The 14,590-nt window shown below is 41.3% G+C and overlaps 2 protein-coding genes across 3 annotated transcripts; one reads left to right on the forward strand and one right to left on the reverse strand.

Annotated features, from left to right (window-relative positions):
* Positions 1-238: 238 nt before the first annotated feature.
* Positions 239-8,012, forward strand: LOC111955355 (protein RD3-like). 2 transcript variants are annotated; one of them, XM_023975573.2, is made up of 3 exons: positions 239-328; positions 4,948-5,269; positions 7,561-8,012. In XM_023975573.2, exons 2-3 carry the CDS (start codon positions 4,977-4,979, stop codon positions 7,916-7,918), a joined length of 651 nt encoding a protein of 216 aa, XP_023831341.1. In that variant the 5' UTR covers positions 239-328; positions 4,948-4,976; the 3' UTR covers positions 7,919-8,012. The 2 variants fall into 2 exon arrangements, with proteins under 2 accessions (XP_023831341.1, XP_023831342.1); XM_023975574.2 differs by having other exon boundaries at positions 241-328; positions 4,943-5,269.
* A 1,474-nt stretch (positions 8,013-9,486) lies between these two features.
* Positions 9,487-13,474, reverse strand: LOC111955354 (RNA-binding protein with serine-rich domain 1). Its single transcript, XM_023975572.2, has 7 exons — positions 13,272-13,474; positions 12,657-12,921; positions 12,412-12,549; positions 12,208-12,269; positions 11,997-12,086; positions 11,799-11,891; positions 9,487-10,074 (listed from the first exon to the last, which is right to left on the reverse strand). The coding sequence occupies exons 1-7, from the start codon at positions 13,272-13,274 to the stop codon at positions 10,024-10,026; spliced, it is 702 nt and encodes a 233-aa protein (XP_023831340.1). The 5' UTR covers positions 13,275-13,474; the 3' UTR covers positions 9,487-10,023.
* Between the last annotated feature and the right edge of the window lie 1,116 nt (positions 13,475-14,590).

The following is a 14,590-nucleotide window of genomic DNA, read 5'->3' on the forward strand; positions in this document are numbered from 1 at the left end:
TGTGTGTGTGTGTGTGTGTGTGGTGTGGTGTGTGCGTGCGGTGCGTGCGTGCGTGCGTGCGTGCGTTGCGTGCGTGGCGTGTGTGTGAGAGAGAGAGAGAGAGAAAGGGGTGGGGGTTACTGTATAAGACCGATTAAGAGTGTGTGTGCTCAGATAATCCCCCTCCTGCTTGTGAAGTATCAGAGTCCCGTGCGACCGACAGAAATACGTCTTTCACCAACATCTCTCTCTCTCTCTACATCCGTCTTTTGGTCCAAGGGCTTATCATATATTCACTCCACTGTGAATTCACTTCCTGCTATAGGTCCCGAGACTAACAAGAGTTCAGGTAAGCAGAGTTTATTCATAAAATGCTTTGTTTTAGTTCAAGGGGAAATTTGTAGTAGCACTATGGACTACAATACTGTGTGTCAAGTGAGATTTCTGGTAGTCAGGGTGTTAAAAGTGGGAAATATAGTCACATAAATGTATTTGTTGTATGAATTTCCTGTCTGAGAAAGAAGCACTATACATTAAACGAGAACATCTTTAACCTTATATCTAATAACACCTACCTACAATTGCATGACAATTAAATAACAGGCAAGCCTATTAACTAGAAAATTCCATGTGTTTGAGCTAATTAGTACATTATTAGCCGTGTTTATAGCTGGTGCTGACATGCAACCTGTGTCCGGATCATGTTCACAATCTGAGAATGCCCACATTTTCAGACAGGTGTAGACGATTAAAAGAGGCATTGTGAACCGATTTTGATCAGATCTTATGAGTGTAAAGATCAGGACGAATGAGGCATATAAGCAACAGGTCGATATGTTCTATGTGTGCTATTTCTATGCTTCTCATTTGTACGTTTCGCTTTTTAGTATTTTACTTTTGGTTTTATACACCAGCTTCAAACAACTGAAAATAAAAATGTTGTGGTTATGGAAAATATATTTCACAGCAGTTTAGATGGTACAATGATTCTCTACGCAGTACTTGTTTTGTCACATAAATTGAAATAAGGTGGAACTATTCAAATTTTAGCAACTAGGAAATGGCAGAACGATTTCTGCATATTGCACCTTTAAATTATATTATGTGAGCTAAACATACAAATATATATTTTTTAAATATATAAAAACATTTTCCTTAAAGTATAATTTTTTGAGATGACTAATATTACTGTCCCCACTACAACAACAACAATACTTATACATTTTATTGAAATACTGTAAAATTCCATTAATTCCTATGGAGGACTGCGCCTACTGGGGTGTGCCAATACGGACAACCGGTGGCTTCAAAGCCTCTCAATGGCCAATACATAGCATCAGTAATCCAGGGTTTATATATAAGGAACAAAAATATAAATGCAAAATGCAGCAATTTCAAAGATTTTACTTAGTTACAGTTCATATAAGTAAATCAGTCAATTGAAATAAATTCATTAGGCCCAGATCTATGGATTTCACATACATATGGTAATACAGATATGCATCTGTTGGTCACACATACCTTTAAAAAAAAGTAGGTAGGTGCGTGGATCAGAAAACCAGTCATCTGGTGTGACCACCATTTGCCTCATGCAGCGCGACACATCTCCTTCGCAGAGAGTTGATCAGGCTGTTGATTGTGGCCTGTGGTATGTTGTCCCACACTTCAATGGCTGTGCGAAGTTCCTGGATATTGTTGGATAACATGCTGTTGGATAACATGCTGTTGTACATGTCAGTACAGGGCACCCCAAACATGATCAACGGGTGACATGTCTGGTGTGTATGCAGGCCATGGAAGAACTGGGGCATTTTCACCTTCCAGGAATTATGTATAGATCCTTGCAACATGGGGCCGGGCATTATAATGCTGAACCATGAAGTGATGCCAGCGGATGAATGGCACGACAATGGGCCTCAGGATCTCGTCGAAGTAGATCTGTGCATTCAAACTGCCATCGATAAAATGCAATTGTATTTGTTGTCTGTCCATAGCTTATGACTGCCCATACCATAACCCCACCGCCACCACTCTGTTCACAATGTTGACATCAGCAAACCACTCGCCCACACGACGCCACATACGTGGTCTGTGGTTGTGAGACCGGTTGGAAGTAACTGCCTAATTCTCTATAACGACGCTTGGGGCGGCTTATGGTAGAGAAATGAACATTGAATTCTCTGGCAAGAGCTCTGGTGGACATTCCTGCAGTCAGCATGTCAATTGCACACTCCCTCAAAACTTGAGACATCTGTGGCATTGTGTTGTGTGACACAACTGCACATTTTAGAGTGGCCTTTTATTGTCCACAAGGTGTACCTGTTATTGTCCACAAGGTGCAACAAGGTGCACCTGTTAAATGATCATTCTGTGTAATCAGCTTCTTTATATGCCACACCTGTCAGGTGAATGGATTATCTTGGCAAAGGAGAAATGCTCGCCATCACGGATGTAAACAAACGTGTGCACAGAATTTGAGAGAATTAACTTTTTGTGTGAATGGAACATTTCTGGGATCTTATATTTCAGCTCATGAAATATGGGACCAACACTTTACATGTTGCGTTTATATTTGGGTTCAGTGTACATAATTGGATTTATCTCATGCTGTCTCTCTCTGTCCAATACGCCCCTGAAGGATATGTTTGTAAACACACTCTTAATCTACATGACTTACAAAACAAAACCAACACAAACATACAAAATATACGTTGTTATCAAAATCTCCCCCAAAAAACTAGAAGAAAAAATCTAGCCGACACAGTGCACATACTTTTTTTGAAGTGGTACTGATGGCCAAATTCCTTATATTTCGATTAATTATGCGTATAACAAATAATTCCTTATGTATTTTCATTGTACAAATGTATAACCTGACCTCCTCAGTTTTAATGGACATGGCAACCCTGAAGAGTTTGACATGAATTGGAAGTAAGCAACTTTGGTTGTGATTGATCCATGAAGTAGTGCACTATGTAGGGAATATGGTGCCATTTGGAACACAAACACAATGATAGTGGATGTGAAGGGCTTTTGGGCTTTTGCTTGTACAGACACCTGAATAACAGGAGTGTGTGTGTGTGAGATACAACTATCTCTGTGTTGTTCCCCTTTGGGGATATTTTTTTATCTGTGATAACAGCCTGTCCGGGGGAGACAGCCTCCAAACTGTTGTCAAAAAAACGCCATTAGCTAGCGAGGTACACACAGTACCTGTGACCTCCCATGGGTTACATTGATGTGACCGCAACCCAGGCTAAACAGACTATCTAGACATTCACCCAATCTATCCAGCGATATCAAGAAATTACTAACAATCCTCTCTTATACAAAATATAAGATTATAAGATTAAGATTAAAATTAAGATCAAAATTATGCAATGTATTTCAGTACAGTGCCATTTCCATTTAGTTGACCTGGTTCATCAAAGATACAGTATACTGAGAAAACGTCATTGCACAAAAGCAACCCTTTCAGACAAACAATCCATACCACAACCTAGCAAACACAGTATACTTTTCTTTTGGTGAGGGGGCAAAGAATTACAGTGCATTCGGAAAGTATTCAAGCCCCTTGACTTTGTCGTTGTTACGTTACAGCCTTATTCTAAATTGGAAAAAATAKTTTTTTAACCTCATCAATCTACACACAATACATCATAATGACAAAGCAAAAACAGATTTTTTGACATTTTTGCTAATATATATAAAAAATATAAAAAAACGGAAATATCACATTTACATAGGTATTCAAACTCTTTAGACAATACTTTGTTGAAGCACTTTTGGCAGCGATTACAGTCTCAAGTATTCTTGGGTATGACGTTACAAGCTATTTTTCTCTGCATATCCTCACAAGCTCTGTCAGGTTGGATGGGGAGCGTCGCTGCACAGCTATTTTTAGGTCTCCAGAGATGTTCGATCGGGTTCAAGTCCGGACTCTGGCCACTCAAGGACATTCAGAGACGTGTCCCGAAGCCACTCCTGCGTTGTCTTGGCTGTGTGCTTAGGGTCGTTGATGCTGCCACCACCATGCTTCACCGTAGGGATGGTGCCAGGTTTCCTCCAGACATGGCGCTTGGCATTTGCACCTAAGCGTCCAATCTTGGTTTCATCAGACCAGACCATCTTGTTTCTCATGGTCTGAGAGTCCTTTAGGTGCTTTTTGGCAAACTCCATGCAGGCTGTCATGTGCCTTTTACTAAGGAGTGGTTTCCGTCTGGCCACTCTACCATAAAGGCCTGATTGGTGGAGTGCTGCAGAGATGGTTGTCCTTCTGGAAGGTTCTACCATCTCCACAGAGGAACTCTGGAGCTCTGTCAGAGTGACCATCGGGTTCTTGGTCACCTCCCTGACCAAGGCCCATCTCCCCTGATTGCTCAGTTGGCCGGGCGGACAGCTCTAGGGAGAGTCTTGGTGATTCCAAACTTCTTCCATTTAAGAATGATGGAGGCCACTGTGTTCTTGGGGTCCTTCAATGCTGCAGAAATGTTCTGGTACCCTTCCCCAGATCTGTGCCTCGACACAATCCTTTCTCGGGGCTCTACGGACAATTCCTTTGACCTCATGGCTTGGTTTTAGCTCTGACATGCACTGTCAACTGTGGGACCTTATATAGAAATGTGTATAGAATCATGTCCAATCAATTTAATTTACCACAGGTGGACTACAACAAATTTGTAGAAACATTTCAAGGATGATCAATGGAAACAGGATGCACCTGAGCACAATTTCAAGTCTTATAGCAAAGAGTCTGAATACTTATTTATATACGGTATTTCTGTTTCCGCTTTGTCATTATGGGGTATCGTGTGTAGATTGATGACATTTCCATTTAAAAAAAATCAATTTCAGAATAAGGCTGTAACGTAACAAAATGTGGAAAAAGTCAAGGGGTCTGAATACTTCCCAAATGCACTGTATGCCATGTTCTCTTCTTACGCTCTGGTTCCTCCCATGCAAGCACAGGGTAAAAGGGGGACAAGGCAACAGCGGTGATGGCCTCGTGGTTCGGTTGGAGCGGCGAGCCGGACTACCGGAGTCCACGGCGGGACCCATCTTACGTGGTCACAGACACCCTGATGCTGGAGCTCAGCTGGCAGCTGAAGGAGGCAGAGAGGATGCAGCGTGAGAGGGACAACGAGTATCGGCGCCTTCAGACAGGCGTGGACTACACCTGGCTGGTCAACACGCCACGCAACACCTACGATGTGTCGGCTGGCGAGAGGCTGGGCCTGGAGGACCTGTGCTCCAAGGTGCATCCGTCCTACTGTGGAACTGTCATACTGAGGTGAAGAACCCTTGTCTTAACCTTATTTGTTTCTTTACTTAACCCCATAATCTACACTGGCCGTCTGGTCAAGTTATCTATCCAACCCTTGACCCCCATTGATTCAATGGTGTTCTCATGATAGATTACCCTCTTACTCCCTGAACCAACCCTCTGACCAAGGTTGTGTTCAGTAGGGCATGCAATGGAAAACTAAAGTGAGCATTTCTTATTTAACAACTCTAGGTAATCCCTTCCCGTTTTAGTCCATTTGATGCCAAATTAACACTACCCTGCTCAGCACAAAGCAGTTCAAATTGGGAAAGGTGAAGCTATCGATTGGTTGTCTCAGGTGTCTTGCACTAATTGTTAGTTGGTGCWAGTTGATCCATATGTGGAAAGGTGGTACTGACCTAGGTGTTATCCAAGGGCTCAGTCAGGTGATAATTGAATATTAACCACAGGTACTGGAAGGAAGCCCATTGGGGAATGAGAGGTGGTTTCTGGTTAATCAACTCCCAATGGTTTTATACATGTGCAGAGGATCATTATTCCTGGACCATTGTAAAACACATTTGACGTGCAGTATAATGTACAGTAGCTGTTGAGATACAGTTAAGATATTTGATGGTGATTGTCCTTCTGTGGAGAGAAAATGTACCCACATTAATATTGAAAAATCAGAGAGAGAGTGAGTTGGTGGAGAGAACAGAAAACACTGGAGGCCAATCGGCCAAATCAACAGGAGTAAAGGGCCGGTGGGGGCTGGTCTATTTAAAGGCATCCTAAGAACTTATCAGCCTTGTCTTGAGGGGAGTAAGTGGCTTTAGTTGGCAGGCCTTCCTGTCTCTCCCCCTGCCCTGCTGTTCATGCAGACAGAGGGGCCATCATTAGCTATCTACCTGCTATACTGGCTGATGGGCAAGGGACTCGAGAGCACTGATGTCACAAAAGCATGGGGAAAAGCAGAGAAGCTCTWCCGATATACAGGTCTGCCAAAATAAAGGAAACACTTGAGAGAATTAGGGATGCAAAGTATATGGAAGCACATGCTTTCAATACAGGTGTGGTTTTCTGAGTTTATTAAGCAATTAACATCCCATCATGCTTATGGTCATGTATAAAAATGCCCAGTTGACCATTATTTTGGCTTCCATGGCTAGAAGAAGAGATCTCAATGACTTTGAAAGATGGGTCGCAAAGTAGCATAAGGGGTTTAAAGGGTGTGTGTGTGTGTGTTTGTGTGTGTGCGTGTGTCTCAGTCACCAGATCTCAACCCAATTGAACAATTTTATGGGAGATTCTGGAGCGGTGCCTGAGAAAGCGTTTTCCACCACCATCAACAAAACACCAAATTATGGAATTTCTCATTGAAGAATGGTGTCGCATCCCTCAATAGAGTTCCAGACACTTCTATGCCAAGGCGCATTAAAGCTTTTCTGGCGGCTCCTGGTGGCCTAATGCCCTATTAACACCCTGCTAAAACACTTAATGTTGGTGTTTCCTTTATTTTGGCAGTTACCTATATAATAGGCTTTTTTGGATGAAATGTTTTTCTAGTGCATTAGTGATAGCACATGTTGTGGAGGTACAGTGAGAATGGTATAAGCTGTTGAGTGGAATAGCCCGCACTCATCCCCTTCCCAAGCGTTTCAAATGTACGCTCCTTTGACCCCTCCATGAGTAAAAGTGGATGCGCACACAGTTTTTCCCCTGAAACTATATCCATGCAAAGTGAAACAAAGCTATTGATTATAGCGGGTGGCTAAAGGTCTCTTGGTTTGTACCATTTTAAAATCCACAGATGAAACATCCATCAATCCAGATGCATGTGTATTGGGGCTGGTTGGGAACCATGCTCGCGTGATGAGTACCTGAGCCTGAAGACTTGTGTTGGCTCCTTGTATCAATGCCTAGGCTTTAGCTCAGTGGCCTTAAAAAGTATTGTGGTGTGCAAGATACCCGGATTTGAACCCTGGCCAGCAACATGAAGACCTGCGTTGGCTCCCTGAGTTAATTCCTTGGCTGGAGCTCAGGGGGCTAACCTAACAGTCATGTAGCGCAAAGGAAACTTGTGTTCGAAACCCGACCAGTCACACATAGCTGAGGGTTCAGGGTTTCAAACTTCCTGGATCTTTCAATAAATTCCCTGGTTTCCCCGAAATCAGGAGGGAATAAGCAGGAAATCCGTAATTGTCCATCCAGGATTTCAGGAAAACCAGGGAATATATGGAGAGTTCCAGGAATTTTGCGACCCCAGCTGAGACTGATGTGACTTCTCTCTCTTTCCTTGTTCCCTACCTGACGTCCAGGTTCCGCCAGGTGGTGACTGAGAACGAGCCAGAGATGCAGGAGGTGTCGGCCCTTTTCCGCTCTGTCATCCTCGAGGCCCTGGACCGCCTGAGGGAGGAGCAGGAGGCACAGCGGCTCTCGCGCCAGTGGAACAACAAGCGTGCCATGAGCATGTCTCTCATGAACTTCAAGTCGCGCATCAAAATTAACCCCTTTGGCAGCACAGTGGGCCTGACCTCGACCAGGGGGGAGGGCGAGCTGAAGACGGTGTCGGAAGACGTGGAGAAGGCGCTGGAAGACAGGGCTGACAGGGCCCAGAGGGTTAGGAGCATGCCTCACTTCAGACACAAAGGGCTTTACACTACCAAGGCCATCTGAGCTGGGGATCCACAAGACAGTGTTGTGGTTCAGTGGGGGATGGAGAGAAGCTAGTGAGATGTAGCCTATAATAATCCTCCCGGAACCTGCCCAGTCTGCTTTGCACAAGAATGGGGAGAAATAGGAGACATCTCTCCCATCATCTCTTTTGGCAGTATGGGGTGATCCCTATTGAATGCTTTTGACTGGGGAGCTATGCTTAGAATATTTCACAATGAGATTGTCAGACACCTTATTTGCTGTACTGTTTTTGAAATCTTTGTCTTGTAAATTATAGATTTTCAGTGCCTTTTCAACTTAATACTTGGTAACTATTTATACTTAAAACAAATTAAACAATGATACTTACATTAAAAGCAATTAACAAGAAGTTCTGTGACATTTTTAGAACTGTAAAAGGGAAGTGATGCTTTAGACCATTTTATAGCAAAAAAAATAAAATAATAATCACTGACTTCTCTATTACACTATGAAATTGTATCGATCTTCTAATTCTTTACAGTTGGAATACAGCGCATCTTGATTCACGTCTGTGTTGTCAGTCTTCCTTCATTGCTATTGACTTATTTCTGTACAAATATTCTGAAAGCCCATCACTTTCTTAAGGCATTTTCTCAACAGAAAAGCAGAACATCCACATTTTCTAAGTGGTAAGTATATAGGCACTGTTTTATTGCATAGCAACTAATATCCAGGAGCCTGGGCTATTTGCTGTGTCCAAGAAAATGGACAAATCCTAGATACAGGACAAACTATCTCACAACAGTTTCACAATGGCAGCAATAATTCACACACAAAGGGAATGGATGTTTTGTATCGGAACATTGCACATCACTACTGTAGAGTATAACAGCAGCAGTTTATTGCTGTTGAGAAAAGAGCTGTTGTATTGAGTGGACTGTCACAAATCAAGTTGCCTTCACAAAGTATAACACTCATCCAAAATACATTTGATTGACATAGTATTACATGGGATGACATCCAGTTACGGGTCTGAGTTGTACATTATATTGACGTCTCTGATATATCAAATATAGATGTCTTAAACACCAACCATTAAAGAAATACAATTCCAGGGGATACGGTCGAGAGTTAGCTGCAGGACAGTTTTGTCCGTTCTTTAAAACATAAGATCATCAAACAATGCAATGCCAGACTGGTGTTTTATTTGACAGATTACAATACAATGAAGCTTACACAAATCTCTGTTCATCACATCTGGGTTCAAATAGTATTTGATTTCAAATACTTTGAGCATTTCAGCCTGCCTGGAGTGAAAAATGGACAGAGTTGGCACTTTTCCTTTGTTCCAGGCATGCTTAAAGGGGGAAATCTGCAGTTCGAAAACAATAACAAAGCAGACACCCCGCCATTGATTAGGTACATAGCTCAGCTATGGGGCTGGAGGAATTGGATAACTCTTAAACTCATGGACAGCGCTATGAAAACAAGGACTGACCATCCATGACAGCCAAATGATGGTTAAAACTATGTTTTAAGGTTATATAGTGTTTGTTTACATTTAAAACAAGCTTATATTTTGGGCCCTGGTGGGGTACGACAGTTAGGCATCGATAAGTTATATTCTTCGAGAATAAATGAGTATATCATTCATTTAAATCTAAAAATTGATTTAGCAACAGCAGATAGCCCCTTTGATCAATCCCAAAGAAAACAAATACAATTTGAACTCGGGTAGGTTGTTCATCACTAAGATCTTTGCGGATGACAGTAAATTCCACCACAGCAACACTTWCTTGCTTAGCAAACATAGACAAAAAGTCAGCGACTGGCTCCTTCAATATTATAGTAAAAATTACAGTTCTAAAAATCAAAACACAGACTTCGGTTACAAAGTCTGCAGAAAGGCGCCGGCAACCAGGTGACAGCACATTTTTTCTACAAGAGATACAAGTCAAATTCCGAGACATGGCTTTTACTGACATTTTCAAACAACCTGGGCCATATCCCCAATCTCTTCCTGTGATAATAAACCAAAAAATGTATTTTATTTCAGAGCTTTATCACATGGGTTCTTTCCCTGAGTTCTGTTCTGGAAAAAAGTGGAAGATTCTGGAACGCAACTAACGGTGACGGTCCATGCATTACAACGTGGAGTTGAGGAATTCAAGCAGTTCTGCGCGATTCTTGTCTCTCTGTTGAAAAAATAAACACACACACACACAAAAGTCAAAAGTGGACACCTACTCATTCAAAGGTTTTTCTTTATTTTGACTATTTTCTACATTGTAGAATAATAGGGAAGACATCAAAACTATGAAATAACACATACGGAATCATGTAGTAACCAAAAGAAGTGTTAATAAATCAAAATAGATTTGAGATTTTCCAAAGTAGCCACCATTTCCTTGACAGCTTTGCACACTCTTGGCATTCTCTCAAACAGCTTCATGAGGTAGTCACTTGGAATGCATTTTAATTAACAATTGTGCCTTGTTAAAAGTTAATTTGTGGAATTGCTTTCCTTCTTAATGCATTTGAGCCAATCAGCTGTGTTGTGACATGGTAGGGGTGTTATACAGAAGATAGCACTATTTGGTAAAAGGTCAAGTCCATATTATGGCAAGAACAGCTCAAATAAGCAAAGAGAAATGACAATCCATCCTTACTTTAAGACATGAAGGTCAGTCAATCAGGAAAATGTCAAGAGCTTTGAAAGTTTCTTGAAGTGCAGTCGCAAAAACCATCAAGCACTGATGAAACTGGCTCTCACGAGGACTGCCACAGGAAAGGAAGAACCAGAGTTACCTTCTCTGCAGAGGATAAGTTCATTAGAGTTACCAGCCTCAGAAGTTAGATCCAAATAAATGCTTCAGAGTTCAAGTAACAGACATCTCAACATCAACTGTTTAGAGGAGGCTGCGTGAAATCAGGTCTTCATAGTCGAATTTCTGCAAAGAAACCACTACTAAAGGACACCAAGAAGAAAAGAGACTTGCTTGGGCCAAGAAACACAAGCAATGGACATTAGACCGGTGGAAATCTGTTCTTTGGTTTGATGAGTCCAAATTTGAAATTTTTGGTTCCAACTGCCATGTCTTTGTGAGATGCAGAGTAGGTGAACGGATGATCTCCGCATGTGTGGTTCCCACCGTCAAGCATGGAGGAGGTGGTGTGATGGTGCTTTGCTGGTGACACTGTCTGTGATGTAATTTAGAATTCAAGGTTAACCAGCATGACTACCACAGTATTCTGCAGCGATACGCCATTCCATTTGGTTTGCGCTTAGTGGAACTATCGTTTCTTTTTATCACAGCAATGACCCAACACACCTCTAGGCTGTGTAAGGGCTATTTCACCAAGAAGGAGAGTGATGGAGTGCTGCATCAGATGACCTGGCCTTCACAATCAACCAACCTCCACCCAATTCAGATGGTTTGGGATGAATAGGACCGCAGAGTGAAGGAAAAGCAGTCAACAAGTGCTCAGCATATGTTGGAACTCCTTCAAGACAGTTGGAAAAGCATTCAAGGTGAAGCTGGTTGAGAGAATGCCAAGAGTGTGCAAAGCTGACGTCAAGGCAAAGGGTGGCTACTTTGAAAAATCTAAAATTGATTTATTTGTTTTACACTTTTCTGCTTGCTACATGATTCCATGTGTTATTTCATAGTTTTGATGTCTTCACTATTATTCTGCAATGTAGAAAATTGTAAAAATAAAGAACCCTTGAATGAGTAGGTGTCCAAACTTTTGACTGGTATTGTATGCATGTATGTATGCATGCATACATACCACACACGTTTAGCAGACTCTAGCATCAAGAGCGAGTCGACTTAGTTGATTTCACTGATTCTAAGGTCGGTAAACAACCTTCACATACCACAATCATTGCAAGTAAAAACCATCATGGCATACTCACCAGCTTGTCTTTCTTTGACTTCTTCAATTTCATTTTTATCTTCTTTCCTGAAATCATGCTGAACTTGCTTTTTCTCTTTCTCTCTTTTAAATACTGAAAGACAATTCATTTCAAAATGACAGCTTTCAGACAGCTTTAAACTACAGGTATGTCTGTAGCGCACTTCCTTTAGGATAAATAGCCTCAAATGTTTTCTACCTTGGATATCTGAATAGGTCCAGGGCTTTCCTCCTCCGTCTTCATTTTCTTGTCCTTCTTCCGTTTAAGCTTTTTCTCCCTTTTCCCTTTCTATTAAAACAGAGTGAAAACAGAGCATATTTGAAATATCTTAAAATTACCATTTGATATCTAACACGGTACAGACTACACCAACAAAATAAGTAGCTACTGAAAACTAATGAATATTTACCTTTTTGAGTTGTTTTTCCTTTTTCCTTTTCTTAGAATTCTTTCTGGACTTGCTGTGGGAATCTAGAAAGGAGATTGCAAAATCTAACTGAGACACTGTTCATCAGGCTTTAACTACTATTTGTATATTTATATAAATAAAAAAGACAATATTTCAGATACATTTGCGTCTTAACAACTACGGTACATGTACTGGCACACTCACCACTGCTGCTCGAACTACTCCTACTGCCAGACGAGGAGCGGGATGAGGATGATGAAGAGGATCCCGATGACGAGGATGAGCTGGATGAGGAGGAAGATGACGATCTACTGCGGCTTTTCCTTTTAATTTTTTCTTTCCCTTCAATAGAAAAATACAGAAGCACAGTGTGTGTTATCCATGACTTCAAGGTAGGCTCACACAGGTAATTTCAGCTGATAAGTGATCACCACAGACCATTAAATTACCTGTACTTGTTGTTCTTCTGTCATCTCTTCCTATGGCGGTCTCAGTACTTCTTCGGTCATCTCTTCTTGTGGCAGTCTCAGTACTTCTTCGGTCATATCTTCTTCTGGCAGTCTCAGTACTTCTTCGGTCATCTCTTCTTCTGGCAGTCTCTGTACATCTTTTGTCATCTCTTCTAATGTCATCTCTTCTTGTGGAGGACTCAGTACTTCTTCTATCATCTCTTCTTGTGCTGGACTGACTTCTCACTTTGTCTACGTTGGCAGACTAACAAAAAAGAAAGTAAAGGAGAACGCCTTGTAAGTCAGTTTGCATTGTGAGGCCAAACCTCGATCATAAGCTCGTCTGAGTTTACAAAACGAGACAGAGCAGCAGATCAGTAGGCTAAATTAGTTAGCCTAGCCGTTCATGCAGATTGGAGTTTGGATAAAGTTGGCGATAACTCTCTCCGGTTGTCAACCATCAGATCGAYACTGGTGAATTTCGGCAAGGTGGCTTACTAATTGCACTGACAAGTTAGCTAGCTAGCTAACGTTAGCGCTCATATGTAATAGCAAGTTGCATATAACGTTAACGGAAGTGAAGAAGGCTAGCACGGTAGCTCGCTAGGTACTTACCATGGTGGCTGTTGTCTCGACGAAAAAAGAGGTGAATGCAATAAAAGTTGTTAATTCTCAAAGCTATATTCTCTATACTACTATTCAGCAATTAATAGCAATGCTTCATCGACGGTAGTTATTTGTAAATGTAACGTTATGGCTGTAAGAGTTGGCTAGTTTGCTGACAACACCATGGAGCCATTTTACATCCCACAATGCACCGTTAATTTATTAAAGGAACACCACAATATTTTTAAACCTCGTTGCGGACACGTTATTTTTGCTTTTGATGGCTTGGTAGCAAGGTAATAATTCAAACAGAAAGAGAGAAAATACCTGTCTCTGATAGGATACACGAGTTCTGAATACACAAAATAATTATGTGACATATTTTATGCTCTTCATACAGAATAAACCTGACCTCTCATAGTTTATTTAAAATTTCTCAATTAAAAATAAGAAACTCATAATAAAATATGGAATTTGGGAGCGCGTTCCATAGCTAGGCGAGGAGACGCAACAACCAATCGTGCCAAATCATCGGACGTGTCATCCACTGACAAATTGCGGTCTATGTGGTCAAAGGATGAAGAATCATTATGCCTTGTTCAAATCAACTGAGAACTCGGAAATGTCATATTTTCGACTTCAGTGTTGCAACTGAAGTGGAAGTCGGAAATGCCCGAGTTCCCAGTTCCCGAGTTCTCAGTTGTTTTGAACGATGCATTAGTTCACGACAACTGGAAACGATGAAAAAAAACGAGCTCCGACTGGGAAAATTCGTTTTGAATGGTCATCCGACTCTCTGGTATCTTTCTAGAGCTCTGATTGTCTTGAAAGCACAATTAGTGCATGGGTCTTGGCCCTTGAAAATGTACAACACTCCATCACGCCTTCTACGTTCTGATTGTGGAAAGAATGTTGATGGTGATAATGCAATGGAATCATGTCAAAGAACACACACAGTCACTCTTATATTGTATAAAACCATATTCATAAATTACAGTATAAATATTTATACATTAACAAAAATGTAATACATATTCGTTTTCTGTAACAAAAAAGTTGATGTCATATCAAGCATTTWTTTTTTAAAGTATTGCCTGCTGGTGTTCTAAGCATTACATCTAAATCACACATAGGCTACTACATCAGCCAAATGTACTACTTTTATCTAGCTACACTACATGGCCAAAAGTAAGCTGTTATAGCAACAAAGGTGGGACCAACTCCATTTTAATGCCCATGATTTTGGAATGAGATGTTAGACAAGCATCTTTTGAGCCAGGTAGCCAGGTAGCCAGTTTCATCTTTACCTGCTACAATGGTCTAGTACA

This window comes from Salvelinus sp. IW2-2015, linkage group LG30 (assembly GCF_002910315.2).
Source record: "Salvelinus sp. IW2-2015 linkage group LG30, ASM291031v2, whole genome shotgun sequence".
NCBI classification, from domain to species: Eukaryota; Metazoa; Chordata; class Actinopteri; order Salmoniformes; family Salmonidae; genus Salvelinus; species Salvelinus sp. IW2-2015.